General features: G+C 41.5%; 1 protein-coding gene across 2 annotated transcripts; it reads right to left on the bottom strand.

Annotated features, from left to right (window-relative positions):
• Positions 1-65: 65 nt before the first annotated feature.
• Positions 66-27379, bottom strand: SLC25A48 (solute carrier family 25 member 48). 2 transcript variants are annotated; one of them, XM_072145881.1, is made up of 7 exons: positions 27168-27379; positions 26540-26583; positions 18810-18881; positions 18187-18439; positions 13006-13263; positions 8370-8503; positions 66-2812 (listed from the first exon to the last, which is right to left on the bottom strand). In XM_072145881.1, exons 1-7 carry the CDS (start codon positions 27211-27213, stop codon positions 2696-2698), a joined length of 924 nt encoding a protein of 307 aa, XP_072001982.1. In that variant the 5' UTR covers positions 27214-27379; the 3' UTR covers positions 66-2695. The 2 variants fall into 2 exon arrangements, with proteins under 2 accessions (XP_072001982.1, XP_072001981.1); XM_072145880.1 differs by lacking the exon at positions 26540-26583 and having other exon boundaries at positions 27168-27306.
• Positions 27380-27435: the final 56 nt, after the last annotated feature.

Raw genomic sequence — 27435 nt, 5'->3', positions numbered from 1 at the left:
AATGATAAATACCCCCAGCATGTCTCTATAAGTAACCATTTAATAAAAAGACTACGGTATTTATAATGTAAATATAGCCTTTATTAATAAATAAGTTCCAATATTATCGGAATGAAGTCTGTTTAAAGGAAAGACTTGTGATAACTAGACAAAATGGCTTTGCAAAACATTTCTGCAATCAATTTGGAAGTATCACACAATGGGGCACTAGATTCATGAATTGTGGCGCACCTTCTTCATGAATCTGGAGCCCCCTGCATTGCTCCAACAGAGTGCACCACTTTTCTTTCATCAGAAATTTGTCTAATAAACCACTACCAGTATCTTGTTAAGCAGTTGAACATTTTCTTGATCATTTTGCTTTCATTGTCCACCTTGGTGGTATAATCCAGCAGAAAATCAACTTTTTAAGTGAGATGTAATTTAGATGTATAAAGTCAGGGAGGCAGAGATTTTAACACTGAAGTCAAGCTCTCCCTGCCTCTGAATACCTACTCCCATGTGATTGACATGCACTGGACTTCCTGAGATCTGATAAATGATGTTGCTGGATGCAGGACGATCAATTACAGTCAAGGGAACATTTTAAGAAAGGGAAAGCTCGACTTCAGTGTTAAACTCTCCGCCTCCTTGACTTCATAAAACCACTTTACTTCTCACTTCAAAGTTGATTTTGTGGATGATGCCACCACACTTGGTCATGAAAGAAACATCATCTAGAATCTGCTCAGCTGCTTGAAAACATACTGCCAGTGGTTTATTAGGCCAATTTCTGATGACAGGTTCCCATTAACATGGGGCATGCAACACACTTCTATCAGACTTTGTATGTTACATGGAGCTTTCCAGTCCGACTGTGCACCAAAAAGCTCATTTAAATGACAAAATTTGTGTTGCATGAAGAATAGTGCAGCCACGCCACAAAATGGTCATGTACGCTACATATGTGATGCGGGCACTTACACTCACCGGCCACTTTATTAGGTACACCTGTCCAACTGCTCGTTAACCCTTAATTTCTAATCAGCCAATCACATGGCGGCAACTCAGTGCATTTAGGCATGTAGACATGGTCAAGACAATCTCCTGCAGTTCAAACCGAGCATCAGCATGGGGAAGAAAGGTCGATTTGAGTGCCTTTGAATGTGGCATGGTTGTTGGTGCCAGAAGGGCTGGTCTGAGTATTTCAGAAACTGCTGATCTACTGGGATTTTCACGCACAACCATCTCTAGGGTTTACAGAGAATGGTCCGAAAAAGAAAAAACATCCAGTGAGCGGCAGTTCTGTGGGCGGAAATGCCTTGTTGATGCCAGAGGTCAGAGGAGAATGGGCAGACTGGTTCGAGCTGATAGAAAGGCAACAGTGACTCAAATCGCCACCCGTTACAACCAAGGTAGGCAGAAGAGCATCTCTGAACGCACAGTACGTCGAACTTTGAGGCAAATGGGCTACAGCAGCAGAAGACCACACCGGGTGCCACTCCTTTCAGCTAAGAACAGGAAACTGAGGCTACAATTTGCACAAGCTTATCGAAATTGGACAGTAGAAGATTGGAAAAATGTTGCCTGGTCTGATGAGTCTCGATTTCCGCTGCGACATTCGGATGGTAGGGTCAGAATTTGGCGTCAACAACATGAAAGCATGGATCCATCCTGCCTTGTATCAACGGTTCAGGCTGGTGGTGTCATGGTGTGGGGAATATTTTCTTGGCACTCTTTGGGCCCCTTGGCACCAATTGAGCATTGTTGCAACGCCACAGCCTACCTGAGTATTGTTGCTGACCATGTCCATCCCTCTATGACCACAATGTACCCAACATCTGATGGCTACTTTCAGCAGGATAATGTGCCATGTCATAAAGCTGGAATCATCTCAGACTGGTTTCTTGAACATGGCAATGAGTTCACTGTACTCAAATGGCCTCCACAGTCACCAGATCTCAATCCAATAGAGCATCTTTGGGATGTGGTGGAACGGGAGATTCGCATCATGGATGTGAAGCCGACAAATCTGCGGCAACTGTGTGATGCCATCATGTCAATATGGACCAAAATCTCTGAGGAATGCTTACAGCACCTTGTTGAATCTATGCCACGAAGAATTGAGGCAGTTCTGAAGGCAAAAGGGGGTCGAACCTGTTACTAGCATGGTGTACCTAATAAAGTGGCTGGTGAGTGTATATAATACATGTGAAAGCAGTTTGCACATAAAAGAATGTGCAAAGTCCTACAGAAAACTGTGCACAGACCTTAGTAAATGCGCCCCAATATATTCATAACACACATGCAAAAAACAAGTAATGCACAAAAGGATCAGCCCCCACATTTCACAAATGTAATTTTGGCAGCACACAATGAAATGGAACAATAGCAAAGCACATGCCTGAAATCTGATGGTTTGATTAAAATCTTGACCTCATTTACGTTTCATAGCACCTCACAGACTTCTTTTCCTTTTTGCTATCTTTTATCTTTGTGGTGAGTAGTAAAATACATAAGAGTTTTCAGGATGCTATTATTAAAAGAAGCAGACACTACTCATTTTCTTTGACATATAAGTGGCATATGACGTCTTTGCAATGAACAGTATTTTTTTTGGTCTTTGATTTATCAATTTATCAGTTGTTTTTCCAGTCAACTGTATTTTTTATCAGTTATGTTAGATTACCCAAAATAATAAAAAGTTGGTTGTAAATTAATTTGATTCCTTGCTTGCCTTCAAAGCTTGTAATGAAAGTTCATAGGTCAAAAACATCGCTGCGCTCATTGGAAAGCCACGTATAGCATTCACTGTGATTCCCCTGAAAAATACCTGCAAAAGATAAGATTTAAAAATCATTGTAAGAAATGACTCCGTGGAATTTAAAGTAGGTTTCAATAAGATTTTAAGATGATTCACAAAAAGTAAAAAATTAGGGATTTTTTTTTTAAACGTTCACATTTATGTATGAACTAAAGTTGACCTGGACCTGAACCGAAACAGATCTGAACCCGAAAATGTGAAGAACTGTGTGCATATTCTCATACTGCCCTATTGAGCAGTGGGTGAGCAGGGATAAAGAGGTATGCAAAAAAAATGTCTTTGCATCACCATTCCCTATCACCTTTCCATTAAACAGTACAATGGTCAGCACAATCTGTAGTGCAACTGAGCTGGTGCAATGAAATATATTAACAACCCAACAAGAAAAACAGAATGCACCAAAAACTGCTCAACTATATAACAATCAAGTAAATTTAATTTTTTTTTAGTCCAAACAGAAACGAAAAGTGACACATACATTTAAAAGCCGGCGCTGATGCCGAAATCCGATTGCATGCAACACAATCCCCTTCTAAATCCCAATCCCCGAAAACGTCAGAAAACCTGAAGGAAATGTGGCCGTGGGACCCTTAGTAAATAAGCCCCACTGTCTATGCATAGTAATATCGTTATTGTTTATTTGCGATCAGGCATGACTCTGTGTGTTATATCTAGTAAATGGGATCTTAAGGTATAATGTCACATATTGATAAATAACATTTTTAGAGGGGAATAACATTTCCCATCATCGTTAAAGAAAAAACTAATATTGTTAATGGGGTATAACGAACAATACAAGGGGAAGGGGGTGGAGGCTAGGGTAGGGTTGGAGATGTTGATGTTTTTTACCATTATTGTATGGGCTAATTATTTTTTACATTTTTATAGATCAGGAATTTTGGGATGCAGGAAAATTAACTTGTTTATGACATTTTTGGTGATTGATTTATTTATATATGAATTTTAAAGAGGGTTGAGTTAAAAAATGCTATGCTTAAGAATAATATTACTACTTTTTAGGCCCCATGGCATTTGGGTCTTATTGCTCATAAAACATACTTTAATACTACTGAATTTTCCATCATTTGTGAGTATACCTCTATAGACCATGCTTACTGTCTAGATGGCTACTGCTATAGAACATGCTCTTTGCCTGGTTGGCTACTGCTATATAACACGCTTGTTGTCTAGGTGGCTCCTGTGAGCTGTGCTCTGTGTGCTGAATAATGCTGACAAGAAGTGTTAATGCGCAGCAGACAGTGTGATTTCACTAGATGAGCATAACAAGCTGACACTATGTATGTACATAGAAACACATCTGACACTGACTGTCGCTGATAGGGCATTGTCACAGAAGATAATAACACATGACCCCCTCCTCCACTTCAGCACCTTCTCGCTGACAGTGGAGAGGATGACAGATTGTGGGAGTGATATCTGAACAACTGTAGGGGTAGAAAGAAAATTTAAAGTGCCATATTTTTTTGAAAATTGGCCTCCTTACATACATTTTTTTTACCCTCTATATAAATTTTTATTCATGGAAATCTACCATTTAAAAAATATAAAAAACATCTACCAATACTTACCTACGCTTCTCTACATATTGATTTCGGCACTTGCCTTCTCTAAGCTTGAGATGCTGTGATCACCAAGAATAGATGTTCAGCACTCCGGCTTGCTAACTATGCAATATGCAGCAAACACACACCTTGTATGGAGAGGGCCCAGCCCGTGAGCCCTGTTCATAAAGTAGCAGCCGAAGTGTGATGTACCAAAAGGTCACACATCAGTAAGGGGTTAAAAGTTGACTTTAGAAGGAAGGAGGCCATAGATAACAAATATAAGAAGATTACCACTGTCACAGTGCCTAGTTCTAGTAGTTAGTGCCCTGGTTTATACATTCTTGATTTTGATGGTAGATTTCCTTTAACCACTTGTTACCAATGACCTTTTCTGTTATTATGTTTAATTTTTTTGCTCCCTTTTCAGACTTTCATAATTTTTTAAGTCTAGAGAGATGCTTGTTTTCACTATTTGGACACCGAGTGGCACCATTTAATATTCCATGCAATGTTCTAGAAAGCTGGAAAAATACACATTTGTGTAATTTTCTTGCGGGCTCTGTTTTTTTGGTACTGTATGGTTCAATGACACATCCCCATTTTTTTTGTCAGTATGATAATGTATCAGTAATCTAAAATATAAAGTTGTGTGTGTGTGTATGTATGTATGCATGTATATATATAAGGAATCTGCTCAATCATGTTTACAGTCACTAAATTTTGCACAGCCGCTCTCTGTGACTCAGGAAATGTCATAAACTTGGTTTTGAACCGAAATTTTCATCCTGCGCTTTCCAAAATCCACTTATTAACCACGATATACAGGAGCTATTGTCTGCTGCTGCTGCTGTGGCAGTTGGAAGTTGAATGCTTGCTATTCTGCCATAGATCATTAATATGAGCTCTGAGCTTTGATAGGTTACTATAAGGAATGAGTATAAGACGCTTATGTGTGAGGTAAGATGGATACGGATACAGAGATAGGGGGAGATTTATCAGAAATGTCTGAGGTAAAACTGTTCCAGTTACCCGTGGAAACCAGAGGAATTGAGAAAAAAGGAGACAACCAAGGAGGGTCGACGTCTCGTGTGATAACAGCAGCTCCCAAGCACTCCTGGAACAATATCCATTTGGATGTTTTGTGTTTTCAAATAAATATTGGATGATCTATTTCACTGTCTAATCAGTTGGTTACTAGCGCACGCGTTAAGCGCCATTTTGTCTTCTACTCTGTCGGACCTGAGCGAGGAAGCGACACATGCAGGATATCGGGCGCACAAACTTAGTGTCGTCGGACAATGCACTTTCTGTGAACTCCAGCAGACGGGTAAGTAAATGTGCCCCAAAGTGACAGTCACCGGAATGAGAGTGCCAGCAACAGACAGTCCATGAAATGAGAGCGCTAGTAACAGACAATCCCTGAAAGAGCCTGCCAGAAACAAAGACGGTCCAAAAAGTTTATAAGAAAGGGACGGTCATTGACAGAGATGGTCAGAGACAGTCTGAGAAAGTCTATCGTTTTGTTGTAGCTAAGAGCAGTTATTTACTATCCTGGGCAACGCCAGTAACTACAGTTAATTTATTATATAAAGCTGAATCTATGTGTATATGTACACTATATATGTTTGAATGTATCTATGTCCACTGAAGAAATCTATACCGTCACGTTTACAGTCACCAAATGCACAGCTGCTCTTGGTGACTCAGAGAAAGTCATAGACCCGGTTTTGTGCCGAAATTTTCACCCCGCACTTTCCAAAATCCACTTATTACCGACCATATACAGGAGCCATTGTCTGCTGCTGCTGCTGTGGCAGTTGGAAGCTGAGCCGTGATTAGTTGCTGTTCTGTCATAGGTCATTAATATGAGCTCTGAGCTTTGATAGGTTACTATAGGCAATGTATGCAGCGACATAAAGGCGCTGCATCACTCGGCATATCTAGCGCACCTGTCTTAAAGAGAAGACAGGTAATAATGCCGATCCCTAAAGGTCTCTGCATTCTGCCGCGAGATTTTCATCTCGCCTCATGGCAGATAAGGCCCTGTGTCTTATAGGGATAGAGATGGTCAGGTACAGAGAAACAGACAGGTAGATTGAGTGACAGGGAGACAGACATAGAGAGTAAGTGACAGAGAGACAACCAGTGAGTGTGAGTGAGAGACAGATAGGGAGAGTAAGTGAAAGAGACACCATCTCATCTTGCAAAAGAATAAAAGCATACACAGGTCTGTAAGCTGTAGTATGAAAAAGTTACCATATTTTTTGGACTAGAAGACACACTTTTTAGCAAGAAAAAAATGTTGGTAAAAAGTGCCTGCGTCTTATAGACAGGTCACGAGGATACAGCACTGTCAGACCCTCCTGACCACTGTAATGGAGATCGGATGATGTCCTGACGTAGCGCCTCATCCAATCTCCCAGAGAGGAGAGCCTCCGCACTGCTCTCTCCCTCTACCTACAGGACCTGCGGTGATGTCAGAATCATGTTACTGATCACATGCTTCTTACATCACCATATACTGCTGAGAATGGTGACATGCTGCAATGGGACAGGGTAAGAAGAAGAGGGGAAGGGGGTTTCTGTGTGTGTACAGTAGTTCCCAGTGTGTTCTTTAATTGTGTATAGTAGAGCTGTATATGTATTCATGTGTAGAGTAATGCTCAGAGTGTTCCTTATATGTGTATAGCTGATCTGTGTGTGTGTAAATGTATGGATGAAGCAGGCTGTGTGTGTTAATGTATGGATAAAGCAGAGCTGTGTGTCTAAATGTATGGATGAAGAAGAGCTGTATGTGTAATTGTATGGATGAAGCAGAGCTGTGTGTGTAAATGTATGGATGAAGCAGAGCTTTGTGTGTAACTGTATGGATGAAGCACAGCTGTGTGTGTAACTGTATGGATGAAACAGAGCTGTGTGCTTAAATGTATGGATTAAGCAGAGCTGTATGTGTAAATGTATAGATGGAGCAGAGCTGTATGTGTAAATGTATGGATGCAGCAAATCTGTGTGTGCTGTGCTTTATTGCGACCCAATAAGGGATATTTTAATTGGGGTAAAATATATTTTTCCTATTTTTGGAAGCCTAAATCTAGGGTGCGTCCTATAGTAAGAAGTGTCTTATAGTCCATCAGAACGAGGCTAAATTAAAGAAATGTATTTTTATACACAATGGTGGTCATTTAACAAGGGCCCGAATCGTTTTTTTTCGTCGGGTTTCCCGAATTTTTCCATTTTGCGCTGAATTGCCACAGGTTTTTGGCGCAAGCGATCGGATTGTGGCGCTTCGATGCTGGCATGCATGCGACGGAAATCGGGGGCGTGGCCGTCGGCAAACCCGATGGATTCAGAAAAATCGTGGTATTTTTTTTTTCAAAAGTGTCGCTTGAGACGCACTTACCTGCACCAAGAAATAGAAGATGAACTCCGGTGAACTCCAGCGGACCTCGGCGCAGCAGCCGCACCCAGTGGACATTGGGCGCACGAACCTTAGTGAATCACGGCCGGACCAGAATCAGCGTCGGAGAACCCGCCGCTGGATCGCGAATGGACCGGGGAGTAAATCTGCCCCAATGTTTTAATTTTTTTAAATCTATTCAAATAAATTAGTATCTATATAAATATATTATCCCTGTGATCATAGAAACACATGGAATAAATATGACGTGTCATTTGGAACAGAAAGTGAGAGGTATCAATACAAAGCCCACAAGAAAATGGGGTAAATACAATTTTTTTGCTAATTTTACCACATTTGGAATTTTTTCCCTCTTCCCAATACATGGCATGGAATATTAAATACTGTCACTGGAAACTACAATTTTTTTTACACAGAAAACAAGCCTAATACAGCTTTGTGCTGTGATGGATTTTTGAAAGTGGGGAGCAAATAATGGAAACCAAAAATTAAAAAGGTCATCAAGAGATTCAATCTGATGTGGGAGTGATTTATGAGAGAGAGAAATTCTCAAAGGAATGGAGACGGAAATCACATTGTTTACCTGAATACCTTCATTGCAGTAACTTTGTGTAATGCAGTCTTTTACTCCTTTGTATTTTCTATTATATAGACTGTCTGCTTGAAGACGGCTCTTTACTACATCCATTGGTGTAGCGGTGCCCCAAGAAATAGCTCCTGAAATTATAAGATTTTATACATTTATTCGGAAGCAGAATCAATAATCAATGTATTAACCAGTCATTCACTACTCCATTTACCATTGCTTGCATTCCCTGTAATGTGTATCATCTAAAGATGGATAATTTTCTTCGAGTATACTATCTTTTTGTAATAGCTACTGTTATCATACGGTATCATGTCTCAGTCCCCTTTCAGACTGCCATTGTGTGGACAAACATGCGACCGGATATACATCCCCATAGATGCCTATGGTGTCCGGCTGTGGTACGGTGTGCTCATAGGTGTGGCGCCATACAGTACTGTGCAAAAGCAAAAGATAAAGCTTGTTCTATCTTTCACCGTACATACAGCTGTGCTTCGTGCATCTCTCCTCACCACGCTACCGTATAGTCACCCAGGTGAGCACTCGCCAGTATAAAAGAAGCTTTATATGCATGTTTGTTTTGATGAATCACATACCTACCAAATATCCTGCATATGCCAGGATTTACTTTACCCAAAAGTGGGCTCATGTGTTGGTAGAACATAAAGTAAGTTACCCATTTCTACTATTTGTTTTTATGCATTGTGAACCACACATACCTTGAGCATGCTGTAACTACACTGATGCAAAAACATATCTTGTTTAATCCCTGAACTGATTGGTTTTGCTCAAAAACAATTATAAAATTCAGGAGCTTGGGAAAGATGGGTTTCCTGGATGCCATAGACATTACTTACACATTACTTCCAGGTACAGCAGCTGGGGCATGGCACAGCAATTGATTACTTCCGCCTGTAAAGGACAACACAGTGATGACATATTCTCGCTTATGCTGGGTAGGATAAGGCTGAAGCAGTGCGTAATTAGGATGAGGAAAAGCGCCGGGGCAGCAACAGGAACAACAGAGCCTCATTTTCATAATTTTATAACAGTTTTTTTCAGCAAAACCTCTTGGTTTTGGATTAAATAACATATGTCTCTGCATCAGTGTCCCCGTAGCATTCTCAAGGTATGTTTGGTTCATAATGCATAAAAGCAAATGGTTGATTCTCTTTAACAACTAAATGTGTGCAGTGTGAAATGTAATAGTCAGCGTATGACTGATAATACAATAAATCATAACATATGATATAATAAATCAGATCTTTACTCTGACAGAATCAAATATATTAACTAATATGGAACCCTAAGAAATTGAAGAAATTTGGCCATGGCCACTGCAGCTGTATGTTATGGATAACACCCATTGCTATGCTGCTGAGCTGGCGCCATATTCTGTAGAAATCGTCAGTTTTGCCCTAACAACTACCCAAACCTGTCATGATAGTACATAAAAAGGATGGGAAGCCTTCATTGTAAGGTCTTACATTTATTAGAATCATCTTAGTGTAAAATCATAGCAGTCCTATGTTCTATATCACAAATGCTTTCAAGTCCATGCCATTTTATGTAAACCTGTACTTTGATGCACCTGAACCTTGTAGAAGACTTGTTATTCATTAAAGCAAATGCAAAAATAGAAGAAAACAGATGAAAGTTCACAGTGAAAGTGTTCTGTTTGATTGTGAATATTGACCTGCACAGACACTCCCCTATGTGGTTAACCAAGTGCAGGAAGACGACACATACTGGCGCTTTATACCACACAGAATGCACTGCTGTGTATTTGTACGTTTTTACTATCACTTCTTATAGTATTTTATCATTTTAATACTGTGATAATATATGTACTTGCTGAAGATTTTGTAAAATATTGAAACCAATAACATAACCTCATAAATCCTCCTGAAAAAGCAAAGCCTAAGCAGGTCACACAACAGAATAGTTACATATTTGGCACCTTTAATGGAATATTCATGTTTCAGCAAATAAGTCTTATTTTTTGTAGAATTAAAAACTATACAATTTTACAATATAATTCTATATTAATTGCACTCAATTTTAAAGACCTAATTCACACAAACGGCATAATGCACACAAACTACTCACATGCTGATGCCAGTAGAAGAGACTGCCGTGGCAGCAAATTCAGGCAGGAATTGGCCCTGCTCAGTAATGTGCGATTACTGGGCCATGGCATCCACAGCCTTGGCATGAGCCAATAGAAGTAACTGAGTATGTGCATTAGCTGCTGAAACAATTTCTAGCACATCTATCCATGTTAATATGTTTGTGTTCGTGAGGCCTTGTTCATTAGAAATTTTATTATTGAGATTATTATTGTTATGTAAGAAGTTTGGGATGACCACAGCTCTTCTTCAACCTGGCCGTCCAGCCAAACTAAGCAATCGTGGGAGATGAACCTTGGTGAGAGAGGTAAAGAAGAACCCCAAGAGTACTGAGATGCAGAAGGGAGGTGGGAGAAGTTCCACCAACTATTACTGCAGCCCTCCACCATTTAGGTTTTTATGGAAGTGTGTGAAGCTTCTCCTAAGGCTACATTCACACTAACGTATGGGGGACGTATATACGGCCGACGTATATACGGCCGATATACGTCCCCCATACACTTCTATGGGCGCACGGCACCCTACGGGAGCGGTATGGTGCCGCACACGTGCGGCACCGTACCGTTCCGTACCCGGGAAAAAGATAGGACCTGTCCTATCTTTTCCCATAATATGGCGCCGTGCGCCATAGGTTGCTATGGAGAGGGGCAGGGGTGAGCTGCGCTCACCTCCTCCTCCTCTCCCCGTACACTGCCGTTGCCCGCTACGGTACGGTACGGGCGGGCAACGGCAGTGTGAATATAGCCTTAGTGTAAGACTACATTCACACGACCGTATGATTTCTCCAGTCCTGTATTTACGGGCCGTATGAGCCCGTATATACGTGATGTTTTTCATCCGTATGCAGCACGTATTTAACCCGTATTTTTTACATGCCCATAGACTTTTAGGGCATACAGAACTGAAATACGGGAGAAAATAGGACATGCTCTATATTTTTATACGGCCAGTATACGGTACGTACACTCCAGTGTCAAAAACGGCACTATAAATGGTTGGACGTATTGTCCATTGAAATGAATGTGGCCGTATGTAACCCGTAAAAAAAACGGTACGTATACGGCCGTTTTTATACGTCCGTGTGAATGTAGCCTAAGACATATGAAAGCCAACATACAGTTTGAAAAAAAAAACACATGAATGACTCCCAGACTATGAGAAATAAGGTTCTGTGGTCTGATTAGATGAAGATTGAACTTTTTGGTGTAAAGTCTAAGCAGTATTTGTGGAGAAAACCAGACACTGCTCATCACCTGCCAAAAACAATCCAAGTGAAACATGGTGGTGGTAACATCATGCTATGGGAGGGGTTTTCAACTGCAGGGACAGGACGACTCTGAAGCAAAGATGAATGCATCCAAGTACAGAGATATCTTGGATGAAAACCTCTTCCACAGTGCTCTGGACCTCAGACTGGGCCAAAGGTTCACCTTGCAACAAGACAATGACCTTAAGCACACAGCTAAAATAACAAAACAGAGGCTTCAGAACATCTCTGTGGCCATTCTTGACTGACCCAGCCAGAGCCCTGACCTAAACACAATTGAGCATCTCAGGAGAGATATGAAAATGGCTTCCACCAACGTTCAACATCCAACCTGATGGAACTGGTGAGGATCTGCAAGGAAGAATGGCAGAGGATCCCCAAATCCAGATGTGAAAAACTTGTTGCTTCATTCCCAAGAAGACTCATGTCTGCACTAGCTCAAAAGCTGCTCCTACTCAATACTGAACAAACAGTACTGAATACTTATGACCACGTGAAAGTTCAGTTTTTCTTATTTAATAAATTAGCAAAAATATCTAGATTTCAGTTTTTTCGGTCAAGATGGGGTTCAGAGTGTACATTAATGAGCAAAAACAGAAGACATTTTTTGGGTCTTAGCAATTGACTGCAATGAAACAAATACTTTTCATACCCACTGTGCGTGCACCCAAAGAATGAAACAAAATCTCAGTATTGTAGAACATATTAACGTGGCCTTTAGTATTCATTAAGTGTTTCACTAAACGTAAAAAATGATCTGACATTTTCATCCTTTGGAAGATACTTTTAATCACCCCAGATGGTTAAGTAATACAGGCAGTCCCCGGGTTACGTACAAGATAGGGTCAGTAGGTTTGTCCTTAAGTTGAATTTGTATGTAAGTCGGAACTGTATACTTTATCATTGGAAACCCAGCCAAATTTTTTTGGGTCTCTGTAACAATTGGATTTTAAAAATGTTGGATTCTCATAAGAACCAAGATTAACAATAAAGCTTCATTGCAGACACTTTTGATAACTGTTATAGCTGTTTATTGTAGCCAAGGGCTAAAGCACAATAAATTGGCAACATTCATAGATCCGTTTGTAACTAGGGGTCATCTCTAAGTGAGGTGTTCTTAAGTAGGGGACCGCCTGTATTGTGAGTTTGCAAATTTAAAGGAGTTGTACTAACTTCAGAAGTAGCCCCCTACTTTGTTTACTCTTTGATCCCAGAAATGTCCCATATTGTTACATACCTGCAATGCCACCTGCCAGCCACACAGACAAAGCACCTGGTGTTGTGTGATGCTCTAATTTCAGCCATTCACTTAAATATATGTAGGGTATGAAGTACAGGCAATATCCTGGAATATCCCTTAGAAGCATTGCTCCTGCTCCACGATACATGCCCATAAAACCTTCTTTCCTTAGAATGCAGTTCACACAATGTATTGGACCTTTGTAGGATGTCTGATAACCGTGCAGAGATGTATTCTGATTCAGGGCCATGATGTCTGTAGATATAACAAATAACATAATAACATCAGTGAGTTCAATGGGGGACATGTATCTTTATTTCTGCTAGTTTGATTTTTGTGACTTATCACTGTGACTTTAACAGTACGCCTTGGTCTGCACCTTGTGCAGTGTCTTATGTATCTTTATTTTTCACATGTTCTGTGTGACTTTTCACTTATGTATCACTTTTTTTGCTTATATTTGCAACTTTTTTGCATTTACATTTTATTGAAATGTATTTGTTACATCTAAGGGTGAACCGATTGAGCACCGATTCAGGATTTCCAATACTGTTTGACCAATTGAGACAAATATAAACCTGAAGAGTATATATTAGCAAGTTTTCACACAACTCCCTGAAGAAAATGATCTCCCTGAATGCTAATGAAGATTGACGTCTGCCCTTGTGACAGATTCCCTTTGGGAAAATCAGGAAAATGTAAACTCATATCTTGTCAATAGTGTCAGAGGTAAAATCTTCATAAGAAATTTGGTTTCTTTCCTGACCATAGACATATCCAAGCAGACTTATGTATACATAATTATATACCGATAGTTACAATTCATCAGGGTTGTTTGTTAACAGTTAGCCCTCTGGCGGTAGACCTTAGCATTACAGAAAAAGCTGTAACCTGTAAGTAGCTTTTACATGTCTTAAGTTGGATCCCAATATGTAGCTTTCTCTTGTTTATAGGCAAAATGTTTAGAAAAGGATTGAACATATTGAAATATAATATACTTGACCATTCTTTACCTTCTTTATGCTGCATTGAGAGGCACCATATGCTTTAGTGAGCTGTCAATTCCTCTGCCAAAAACAAAGTTAACCCGCACATCCAAACAGAATAGAATGAATATACTGGGGCGCATATGATCTGCCAGTAAAGTTCCTTTTTATTCTACTTTGGGTTTTTTTTGTATTGTATATATGGAGGTCATTAAATTACAAACTCGCTACTGCTACATCAGTGTACTTTGCTGAAAGAGCTGGAGAAAACTAAGTTTTAACAGTTAGTATGTATGTGTTTCTATGTTGTAATATTTGATCTAATTTCTAATGTCTAACATCTTTATCTAATGTGTTTATTTTACAGTATGTTTTCGTCCAAATTCACAATGATAAGGTTAATAAACAGGGACATGTATGCGCAGACAGTTCCCACATTTGATTAACTAAAAAGATACTGTACTGTAAACATAAAATGTAAACATTCAGAAAGAACTGTATTTACTCCAGTTTAAGCTGACCTGAGCATAAGCCGAGACCCCTAATTTTACCACAAATAACTGGGAAAACTTATTGACTCGAGTATAAGCCTAGGTTGGAAAATACCTCCATTGGTCACAGCCTCCATGAGTAATGAAATACAGAGTGGCCTTCCCTCACTAATGAAATGCCCCATGAAGCCTCCCCTAGTAATGAAATGCCCAGACAGTTTCCCCCGGTAATGAAATACCCCATATAGCCTCTCCTACTAAGGAAATGCCCCATGCAGCCCCCTTAGTAATGAGAAGCTCCATGCATCCCCCAGTCATGAAATGCTCGATAAACCCCTCTAGTATTAGAATGCCAGATGCAGCCACCCTAGTAACGAAATACCCAACGCAGCCCCCTAGTAATGAAATGCCATATTCAACCAGCTGAGTAATGAAATGCCAGATGCAGCCCCCTAGTAATGAATTGTTCTGCAGCCCTCAAGTAATCATAGACATAGTCTTAGTATATAAGGCTGGAAAAATAATACATTTAATAATCCAACATTTTGTAATCTGTCATTGTATTCTAATCCCCCCATTCCCCTAATAATCCTGGTTGATCTCCTCTGCACCCGTTCCAGCTCTACTATATCCTTTTTATACACTGGTGCCCAAAACTCTACACAATATTCCATGTGTGGTCTGACCAGGGATTTGTATAAGGGCAAAACTATGTCTTTATCATTAGAATCTATTCCTCTCTTGATACATCCAATAATTTTATTTGCTTTAGCAGCAGCCATAGTTGTGCTATGAGCTTTCCTGGGGGTGTGCAGGGGTGTGTCTGTACCTAATATAATCTGAGCACCCCTGATGTTTTTGTCTTTAACCTGGGGGAAACAACATCAGGAGTGCAGGAGAAGGATCTTAAAGTGTGGACTATCCACCCTTATTAGGCCCACACAGAAGGTAACTAACTTACTGAACTGTATATCTGAACTGTACAATATATCTATTGTGTGTACTGTTTGTCTAGTGTGCCCTTAAAAGAAACCTACCACTGGTAATGGTAGGTATTAGCTGTAAACACCGGGCACCATCTCAGGGTCAGCTGGTGCCGGAGCTTACCTTTGCTAGTGTTTTAAACCGCTATATCGCGGTTTAAACACAATTTGTTGAACAGACCCGAAGCAACTTCGGCGCTGCGCACGGCCATAGAAAGTGCCGGAGGCGTCATGTGCGCCCGGCCGCGCGCAGCGCCGAAGCTACCTCGGGTCTGTTCATCAAAATGTGTTTATACTGCGATATAGCGGTTTAAAACACTAGCAAAGGTAAGCTCCAGTGTTTACAGCTAATACCTACCATTACCAGTGGTAGGTTTCCTTTAAGGCAATTAAATATAAAATGTAACCTGTGTTACTCTTATCTCGATCTGCCAATCCCAATGACCGTGTCTCGGTTATATACGGTAATGTACCCTAGCCATCCAGGGTCATGATTTATTGTTGTGCCATATCCGGAAGTTGTGTGGACAACTTCAAATCACTTCCTGCGTCTCTCAGAACCCTTGTGTACCCTTCAGGGGTCCAAAACAGTTTCCTTCACAGGGTGTAACTAGGAAAGGCTGGGTCCCATAGCAAAATTGTGTTTTTCTGTCCTAAAAAATTAATATGATACTTGAAAACATTGCTTATTGCCTGCAGCATGGCAGTGTAGCATTTCTATGCGGTAGATCCCCAGCATAATACAGTAGCAGTGTTGTATATGGGACTTTTGATATTCCCATACACAAATTGTGGAAAAAATGCAGCAGAAAGCAGTTCCTTCTTCCATTCCTTTAATCAACTATTTTCTCTTATTGCCCTGGGTACCTGGAGTAGAGAACTCTGGAAGAAGAAAGGAAATTGGCGGTACTGTTCCTCACTGTAGGGGGGTAGTGTTCCTCCCTGTATGGGGTTAATGTTCCTCACTGTATGGAGGTAGTGTTCCTCACTCTATGGGGGATGTATTCTTCACTGTATGGCGGTAGTGTCCCTCACTGTATGGCGGTAGTGTTCCTCATTGTATGGGTGTAGTATTCCTCACTGTATGGTGGCTGTATTCCTCACTGTATGGGGGTAGCGTTCTTCACTGTATGGCGGTAGCGTTCCTCACTGTATGGGGGTAGTGTTCCTCACTGTATGGAGGTAGTGTTCCTCACTGTATGGAGGTAGTGTTCCTCACTGTATGGAGTTAGTGTCCCTCACTGTATGGGGGATGTATTCTTCACTGTATGGTGGTAGTGTCCCTCACTGTATGAGGGTAATGTCCCTCACTGTATGGGGGTAGTGTCCTTCACTGTATGGGGGTAATGTCGCTCACTGTATGGGGGTAGTGTCCCTCACTGTATGGGGGTAGTGTCCCTCACTGTATGGGGGTAGTGTCCCTCACTGTATGGGGGTAGTGTCCCTCACTGTATGGGGGTAGTGTCCCTCACTGTATGGGGGTAGTGTCCCTCACTGTATGGGGGTAGTGTCCCTCACTGTATGGGGGTAGTGTCCCTCACTGTATGGGGGTAGTGTCCTTCACTGTATGGGGGTAGTGTCCTTCACTGTATGGGGGTAGTATTGCTCACTGTATGGGGGTAGTGCTGCTCACTGTATGGCGGTAGTGTTCCTCATTGTATGGGGGTAGTGTTCCTCACTGTATGGGGGTAGCGTTCTTCACTGTATGGGTGTAGTGTTCCTCACTGTATGGCGCTAGTGTTCCTCACTGTATGGGGGTAGCGTTCTTCACTGTATGGCGGTAGTGTTCCTCACTGTATATGGGTAGTGTTGCTCACTGTATGGGGGTAATGTTCCTCACTGTATGGAGGTAATGTTCCTCACTGTATGGAGGTAGTATTCCTTACTGTATGGGGTAGGGTCCCTCACTGTATGGGGGTAGGGTCCCTCACTATATGGGGGTAGGGTCCCTCACTGTATGGGGGTAGTGTTCCTCACTGTATGGTGGTAGTGTTCCTCACTAAATGGGGGTAGTGTTTTGCACTGTGTGGCAGTAGTGTTCCTCACTGTATGGGGGTAGTGTTCCTGACTGTATGGGGGTAGTTTTCCTAACTGTAGGGGGGTAGTGTCGCTCACTGTAAGGCGGTAGTGTTCCTCACTGTATGGCAGTACAGTTCCTCACTGTATGGCAGTACAGTTCCTCACTGTATGGCCATAACTGATTTAATGAGCCATTCGCAGTTTCCCCGTAAAGAATAGTACACTGTATGGTGTATGGCAGTATGATGGTAGGGATGCCAAATTTGTATAGGTTTTATAACATTTTCATAAATTTACAAAAATTAAAACCTCCTGTACAATTTTTTTTTTTATTTTGCCATCTTCTGGCGCTAATAACTTTTTTACACTTTGGTGTATGGAGCTGTGGGTGGTGTCATTTTTTGCGACTTTTGATGATATTTTCTTTGCTGTCATTTTAAAAACTGTACGACCTTTTCATCACTTTTTATTGAATTTTTAAATATTTTTCAAAATGGCAAAAAAGGGCCATTTTGGACTGGGTGCTATTTTCCGTTACGGGGTTTAACACAGTGAAAAACATTTATATTTTTATAGATCGGGCATTTTCGGATGCAGCAATAGCTAATGTGTTTTTACTGTTTATTTATTTTTAAATCAGTTCTAGGAAAGGGGGGTGATTTGAATTTTTAGTTTTTAAAAAAAAAAATAATTTCCTACCTGAAGAAGCAGTCTGGGTTTGCATTTGCAGTTTTATCTTCACCAGGTCAACAGGTCCTCCAATTACCACAGAAACACATCCAGCTAAAATGCTTGCAAATGTCAAATCTAAAAAGTCAGGAGGATGTGTTCGGCTTGTGTTTCGATACTGACTAATAAATCTTTGAGCATTGCTAAAGACTCCAAATGTTACCGAGTTGTAAATTGCAATACTAGCCAAAGGGAAGGACATCCCTTTAAAGAAGCCAGAAACCTGATAAAAGAAATTGCATAAGTTATTTGGATGATTAGAAAATTCCCTTTTATTTTTTTAGTCATATTAAAACTTAAAACAAAGGGGCCAATGTAATAACACATAATGGCACATTTTGCACCATTCTTAATCATCGGCTTATCTGGTACATGACATGCCAGAATTACTATAAGGTTATGCAAGTCCAGCACTGCACTCGTGTGCCGGAATTGAAATATATAGAAAGTTATTTTAATCCCTTAGTGACCACCCATACACATTTCTACATCGGTCACTAAGGGGCCTTAGGCTAGGGACCCTGCCCTAACAGCCAATTAAAGATTGTTAAAGATTACTATCAATGTATATTATTATTCTTTTTTGCTCTTACATTCTCATTCCTATATATTTTGAGAATACAGTTAAAGGTAGATCCATATCCATGTCCAGCTTGTAAACGAGCCTGTAAAAAAACACAGTAGGAGTTACTATTTTCTTTAGTTATACATTCCTTATGTCCCTATTTCTGGCTCTTAAGTTGGCCATACACCTTAGGCCACGTTCAGGTGAAGGAAGAAGGAGAAGCACTCTCCATAAAAAGACAAGGGGCAGCCTGGGTCAATCACAGTGCAGTGAGACACCATGTGCTCACCCAACCATGAGCAGTTGGCCCAGACCTCCATGGTGACCGAAAGGGCTGCCACTCTGAATTTTTGGAGCCCCCAGAATGGAATGTTTTTGCCCTCCCCCCTGCAAAATTTTTTTTTAATCTGGTACTATGATAGAAAAAGAGAATTAAAATAATAAATCACAAGAGTCACATACCGTAATCTGATGAGCTTTGGACCATACATGGTCCTTAGTCATAGCCTAAAAACATAGCGACTATATGCATATTATACACAAGAGGAAGTTGACTTCACCTACACTAGTTTGCAATGCATTGTTGGATGTTAACCAAGATGTGTGTGTGTGGAAAAGCACACATATGGGTAAAAACAATATGCTTCCCTTGAGCTTAACTTATAAGTCCAAGTCTCCACCACGTAAGGGCTGCGGGACACATTCGATTGGAGCTTCCAAAGACCCGAGGCTGCCTCGGTTTAACCCCGGTCAGACAGTAGGTGTTCTCCTTATAGAGAGTTTGCCAATTAAGGCCACTTTAAAGGCATGTGGAGACTTAAAGCCATAGATGCTCCACTAGGGAATTCTGGGAAATATGCACAAATGTTTTCCAAGGTGTTAAATGAAAACAATGCCTCCTTTTGCTACCTTGAAAGGCAGCTCCCTTAACACCAAATATGACTTACAAGAAGTCTAAAGATCTACTGTGGGAATAAGCCAAACCAGTATATCTATTCCAGAAGGAACAGACTCCCAACTGTAGACAGCACTGTTTCGATCTGATTTGGTCATCTCAGTGCAGCGTAGGGAACTGGATTGGCTGTGTGAGAGGCTATTGACTAGGTTCAGACAGTAGGTGTTCTCTTATGGAGAGATTGCCAATTAAGGCCACCTTAAAGGCATGGATTAACCCCAGCACATTGTAATGAATGCGGAAGGAAATCCCCATATAGTGGCATACTGTAGTATGGCAGTATATGATAGGATCGATCAGACAACTTAGGGTTAAAGTACCATAGGGAGTCTGAATAGTAGTAAAAAAAAAAATTATAATAAAAAAACCTAAAAATTCAAATCACCCCCCCCTCCCTTTCCCTAGAACTGATATAAAAATAAATACACAGTAAAAATCATAAACAGATTAGCTATCAACGCGTCTGAAATGATAGCAGTGAAAACTACATCAAAAGATGCAAAAAAATTACATCACCCACAGCTCTGTACACCAAAGTATAAAAAATTTACTAGTACCAGAAGATGGTAAAATAGTAAAAAAAAATTGTACAGGAGGTTTTCAATTGTGTATTTTTGTGAAAACATTATAAAACCTATACAAATATGGTATGCCTACCGCCATACAGTGAGGAACACTACCGCCTTACAGTGAGAAACACTACCGCCATACAGTGAGAAACACTACCGCCATACAGTGAGAAAAAATACCGCTGTACAGTGAGGGACACTACCGCCGTACAGTGAGGGACACTACCGCCGTACAGTGAGGAACTCTACCTGATGCAGTGAGGAACACTACCCCCATACAGTGAGGAATATTAACCCCATACAGTGAGGAACACTACCCCCATACAGTGAAGAATACAGCCATAGGCTATATTCACACTAACGTATGGAGGACGTATATACGGCCGACGTATATACGGGCGATATACGTCCTCCATAGACGGAAATGGGTGCACGGCGCCCTACGGGAGCAGTACGGTGCAGAACACGTGCGGCACCGTACCGCTCCGTTCCCGGAAAAAGATAGGACCGGTCCTATCTCTTGCCGTAATACGGCGCCGTGCGCCATTACTTCCTATGGAGAGGGGCAGGGGTGAGCTGCGCTCACCTCCTTCTCCTCTCCCCGTGCACTGCCGTTGCCCGCTACGGCACTGTACGGGCGGGCAACGGCAGTGTGGATATAGCCCTACAGTGAGGAACACTACCGCCATACAGTGACAAACACTACCGCCATACAGTGAGGAACACTACCTCCATACAGTGAGGAACACTACCTCCATACAGTGAGGAACAATACCTCCATACAGTGAGGAACACTACCGCCATACAGTGAGGAATACTACCGCCATACAGTGAGGAACACAACCCCCATACAGTGAGGAACACTACCACCATACAGTGAGGGACATTACTCCCATACAGTGAGGGACACTACCCCCATACAGTGAAGAATACATCCATTAATTGAGGAACGCTACCCCCATACAGCGAGGAACACTACCGCCTTACAGTGAGAAAAAATATCTCCGTACAGTGAGGGACACTACCTACATACAGTGAGGAACACTACCTCCATACAGTGAAGAACACTACCGCCATACAGTGAGGAACACAACCTCCATACAGTGAGGAACATTACCGCCACAAGGTGAGTAGCACTACCGCCATACAGTGAGGAACTTTTTCCCCACACAGTGAGCAACACTACCGCCATACAGTGAGGACCACTACCACCATACAGTGAGGAACATTACCCCCATACAGTGAGGAACAGTACCGCCATAAAGTGAGGAACAGTACCGCCATAAAGTGAGCAACACTACCCCCATACAGTGAGGAACACTACCCCCATACAGTGAGGAACACTACCCCCATACAGTGAGACACACTACCGCCATACAGTGAGGAACACTACCTCCATGCAGTGAGGAACACTACCCCCATACAGTGAGGAACACTACCCCCATACAGTGAGGAACACTACCCCCATACAGTGAGGAACACAACCTCCATACAGTGAGGAAAATAACCGCAACAAGGTGAGTAGCACTACCGCCATACAGTGAGGAACACTACCATCATACAGTGGAGAACACTACCCCCATACAGTGAGGAACACAACCCCCATACAGTGAGGAACACAACCCCCATACAGTGAGGAACACTACCACCATACAGTGAGGAACACTACCCCCATACAGTGAGGAACACTACCCCCATACAGTGAGGAACACTACCACCATACAGTGAGGGACACTACCCCCATACAGTGAGGAATACTACCCCCATACAGTGAAGAATACATCCATTCATTGAGGAACGCTACCCCCATACAGTGAGGAACACTACCCCCATACAGTGAGGAACACTACCCCCATACAGTGAGGAACACTACCCCCATACAGTGAGGAACACTACCACCATACAGTGAGGAACACTACCACCATACAGTGAGGGACATTACTCCCTTACAGTGAGGGACACTACCCCCATACAGTGAGGAATACTACCCCCATACAGTGAAGAATTCATCCATTCATTGAGGAACGCTACCCCCATACAGTGAGGAACACTACCCCCATACAGTGAGGAACACTACCCCCATACAGTGAGGAACACTACCCCCATACAGTGAGGAACACTACCCCCATACAGTGAGGAACACTACCACCATACAGTGAGAGACATTACTCCCATACAGTGAGGGACACTACCCCCATACAGTGAGGAATACTACCTCTATACAGTGAAGAATACATTCATTCATTGAGGAACGCTACCCCCATACAGTGAGGAACATTACTTCCATACAGTGAGGAACACTACCCCCATACAGTGAGGAACAGTACCGCCATACAGTGAGGAAAACTATCCCCACACAGTAAGGAACACTACCGCCATACAATGAGGAATACTACCGCCATACAGTGAGGAACAGTACCGCCATACAGTGAGGAACAGTAGCGCCATACAGTGAGGAATACTACCGCCATACAGTGAGGAACAGTACCGCCATACAGTGAGGAACAGTACCGCCATACAGTGAGGAACACTACCCCCATACAGTGAAGAACACTACCCCCATACAGTGAAGAACACTACCCCCATACAGTGAAGAACACTACCCCCATACAGTGAGGGACACTACCCCCATACAGTGAGGAATACTACCTCCATACAGTGAAGAATACATTCATTCATTGAGGAACGCTACCCCCATACAGTGAGGAACATTACTTCCATACAGTGAGGAACACTACCCCCATACAGTGAGGAACACTACCCCCATACAGTGAGGGACACTACCCTCATACAGTGAGGGACACTACCCCCATACAGTGAGGAACAATACCCACATACAGTGAGGAAAAATACCCACATACAGTGAGGGACACTACCGCCATACAGTGAGGGACACTACCGCCATACAGTGAGGGACACTACCGCCATACAGTGAGGGACACTACCCCCATACATTGCGGAATACTACCCCCATACAGTTAGGAATACATCCATTCATTGAGGAACGCTACCCCCATACAGTGAGGAACAGTACCACCATGTTCCTTCCTTCTTCCCACAGTTCTCAGCCCCATGTAACACATTGTGCTCGTGGCCATTTTGCTAATAAAGGAGAAAAAAATCTCTTTTTATAATGCAACCATGTTTCAGGATTATTAAAAAGATTGGGAGATACAATGTTGCCAAATGAAAGATTGTTTTTAGAAACAAAATGTATCCCATTGCTCAGGACTTCTGAAAGTATATTGTCATGACGTAAGATGGAGATATGTTGTTTAATAATTTGTACAATGTCTTTGTATTTGTGATGATAAGTGGTACTGAAGGTAATAGGAGAGTTGGCCATATTGATGTGCTTTTTAGAATTAGAACATTTTATATATTGAAAATTGATAGCCCCTGCACGTGCCCACTCAATATATAGATATCCCCTGCACGTGCCCATCAGTATATAGACAGCCCAAACACATGTCCACTCAGTATATAAATAGCCCCTGCACAGAAATCCACTGTTAGTCATCTCTTGCAGCATCTTATCATTTAGAGAACAAAAGGATCAGGCATGTTTAAATTGAGCTACTGAATTCTTATCTCCTTCTAGTGCACTACTTATGGCCCTAAACCTAAAAAAATTACAAAAATAAAATCTGAAAAAAAAAACCCTGCTGTATTGCGGTTTTAACACTTTTTAAAGTTTATAGCTATAGCTGCTTCGGCGCTGCGTGCTGAAGCAGCTTCTGCTATAAACTTTAAAAAGTGTTAAAACCGCGATACAACGGTTAATAACACTAACGAAAGTAAGCTCCGGCTGGTGCTCGGTATTTACAGCTTACCGCTACCATTTGAAATGGAAGGTTTCCTTAAACTGGTTTCCTGTTTTTTCATGTCCATTTTTCACTCCCCACCTTCAAAAATCTATAACTTTTTTATTTTTACACGTAAAGAGCTGTGTGATGGCTTGTTTTCTGCGTAACAAATTGCACTTCATAGTGATGGTATTAAATATTCCATGCCATTTACTCGGAAGCGGGAAAAGAATTCCAAATGCAGTGAAAATGGTGAAAAAACGCATTTGCGCCATTTTCTTGTGGGCTTGGATATTACGTCTTTTACTGAGCGCCCCAAATGACATGTCTACTTTATTCTTTGGGTCGGTACGATTAAGGGGATACCAAAATTGTATAGGGTTTATAATGTTTTCATACATTTACAAAAATTAAAACCTCCTGTACAAAAATTATTTTTTTGATTTTGCCAAATTCTGGCGCTAATATCTTTTTTATACTTTGGTGTATGGAGCTGTGGGTAGTGTAATTTTTTGCTAAATTTGATAATATTTTCAATGATATTTTTAGGACTGTACGACCTTTTGATCACCTTTTATAGATTTTTTTATGTTTTTCAGAATGGCAAAAAAGTGCCATTTTCGAATTCGGGCGCTATTTTCCGTTACAGGGTTAAACGCATTGAAAAATTGTTATCATATTTTGATAGATCGGGCATTTTTGGACGCATCGATACCTAATGGGGGTCATTTACTAAGGGCCCGATTCGCGTTTTCCCGACGTGTTACCCGAATATTTCCGATTTGCGCCGATTGTACCTGAATTGCCCCGGGTTTTTGGCGCACACGATCGGATTGTGGCGCATCGGCGCCGGCATGCGCGCGACGGAAATCGGGGGGCGTGGCCGAACAAAAACCCGACGTATTCGGAAAAACCGCCGCATTTAAAAACTGAAAAAGTGTCGCTCGGGAAGCGCTTACCTTCACCTGGTCCGAGGTGGTGCATTCCGGCGCGTTGAGATGATTTTCAGCGCAGCAGCGCCACCTGGTGGACGGCGGAGGAACTACCTTCACAAATCCCGGCCGGACCCGAATCCTGTGCAGAGAACGCGCCGCTGGATCGCGAATGGGCCGGGTAAGTAAATGTGCCCCAATGTGTTTATGATTTTTACTATTTATATTTATGTCAGTTCTAGGGAAAGGGGGGTGATTTGAAATTTTAGGTTTTTTTATTATAATTTTTTGTTTTTACTATTTTTCAGACTCCCTAGGTTACTTACCCTAGGTTGTCTGATCGATCCTATCATATACTGCCATACTACAGTATGGCAGTATATGGGGATTTTCCTCCTCATTCATTACAATGTGCTATCAGCACATGCAGGGGTTAAAACGTAATAGCCTTGGGTCTTCGGAAGACCCGAGGCTACCATGGAGATGGATCGCCGCTCCCCGATGACGTCACGGGGAGCGGCGATCCCAGGTAAGATGGCGGTGGCCATGCGCCGCTATCTTTTTGAGGCTGCCGCCAGCTTTGCCGGCAGCCATCTCTGTGAAAACACCCGTGTTACCGGTAAGCCTTTGCTGCAATATGCAGCAAAGACTTGCTGGCTATGGAGAGGGCCTGGCCCGTGAGCCCTCTCCATACACAGCGGGCGGTCGCGAACCAGTTAATCTAAATGTACCTGTTTTTTTCTGGTGCACTACAATTATGTCGGACTCGTGACCCTATAGGTGCACACTATAGTGCATACTGGCAGAAACAGTACATAAATACATGTCCAAGCAGTTTGCACGTATTGGTGCAATAAGAATAGTAAATCTGGGGCAATGTTGTTAGTTCTTGAGTTGCCAGTGTAAAATCTATAATTCTTCATTCTATGTGCACGTACAGTACAGTTACATGGATCATTTTCTAACAATACATTCAGTTTAGTTTGTTTTGCAATTGAAATAAAAACTAAGCTAAAGAAATAGTTAAACATTTAACAAGAACATTATTTTCCACATCATGTACAGCTTAGCGCATAGCTTAGAACAAAAACATATATTAATTTTTAAGCAATGAGTAAAAAGTGAGCTTGGCTGATTGGGCAAGATGGCACAACAGGTGTGGGGTTATTTAAGGACAAGACAACACCGGTGTGGTCTACTCTGTGATATATCCTGATATAAGCTGCAGTCGGTGTATAAAAGTGTGACTTCTGGTTCTTGGTCCTATGTATTTATGATAACTGGTGCTTCCATTATAAGAATGTTAGATCACTAACCTGAATGGGTAGGACAGATAACATAAATTGATATAAACATGTCATATGGTGTGTTTACTGAGAAATGATTATTTATCAATTTTCCACAAATGTTTCTAATTTGGCAACTGCTTTCGAATGTATGAGAATACATTATAATGGATAGAGCCAAAAAATGCTTATGAAGCGTAACTCAAGTACCTTGACAGTGTCCAAGGGATGTCCTACAATAACACTAGCAGCCCCTATAAAAGAAAGAAATATTTAGCATTGCTTGATTTTAAGTTGACATGCTATGCAGGAGAGGACACTAGTTCTCAGCACTGGAATGCATTCATAGTCACTGTATGGAGGCATTCCTCTGTTGTAGGCTTTTTATATACCATCCGATACCTCTCTACGGCCACTGTACATAAAGATTCACCATACATCACAAAAGCAAAAATAATTTATGTCTCTGTCAAACATGACCCACTAGTATTCTATACATCACATGTTTATAAATGATTCTTAGCCAGAAGTCAAATACAGTGTGGATAAACAAATCTCCATCTTGATTCTTAGAATAAACTTTGTATCCACACTTTCTTGAGAAATCTTTAACATTTATGGGCTTGGAAGGAACACAGAGTTATCCAGAAGAACTTGGCCCAAATGGCACTATATGTTCCAAACACAATCCGCAGCATATAATCCTTATTTTCCACTTTAGATTTTGAAGGTTATTAAATAGTAGAAAATATCAGTCATGCCTAGTCTTCTTCACTGTACTCTCAGCCTCATAGGAATATTGAAACAAATAATACAAAAACAGTGTATTACTACTTACCTCCAAGATATCCAGCTACAAAATCTTCTAGTTGGACTCTTCCCATATTACGTTTAAGGACTAGTGTATCCTCTCTTGTGCAGATGAAGGGTTTTTTTTTTAAAGTAACTATTACATAGCTGTGGAAACAAGTATTTGCTTTCTTCCAGTCCAAAGGTTTTAATGCACAAAACAAATGTGTTCTCCTGGCAGATGGAGCTGTATCATCTGTTTTATGCTAATGCCAATACTAGTTCATGATTGTCAGCCTTTCCCAGCATAACAAGAC

The sequence above is a fragment of the Engystomops pustulosus genome, chromosome 4 (genome assembly GCF_040894005.1).
Source record: "Engystomops pustulosus chromosome 4, aEngPut4.maternal, whole genome shotgun sequence".
NCBI lineage: Eukaryota > Metazoa > Chordata > Amphibia > Anura > Leptodactylidae > Engystomops > Engystomops pustulosus.
This window is presented reverse-complemented; position numbering and strand designations above follow the sequence as displayed.

Excerpts from the sequence above, each read along its gene's own strand:
- SLC25A48 (XM_072145881.1), bottom strand. The coding sequence starts at position 27,213 with ATGGGAAGAGTCCAACTAGAAGATTTTGTAGCTGGATATCTTGGAG. Across the intron at positions 18,882-26,539 it reads ATCCCTTGGACACTGTCAAG|GCTCGTTTACAAGCTGGACA; the intron begins GTACTTGAGTTA and ends GTTTTTTTACAG. Across the intron at positions 2,813-8,369 it reads ACTGCAATGAAGGTATTCAG|GTATTTTTCAGGGGAATCAC; the intron begins GTAAACAATGTG and ends TATCTTTTGCAG.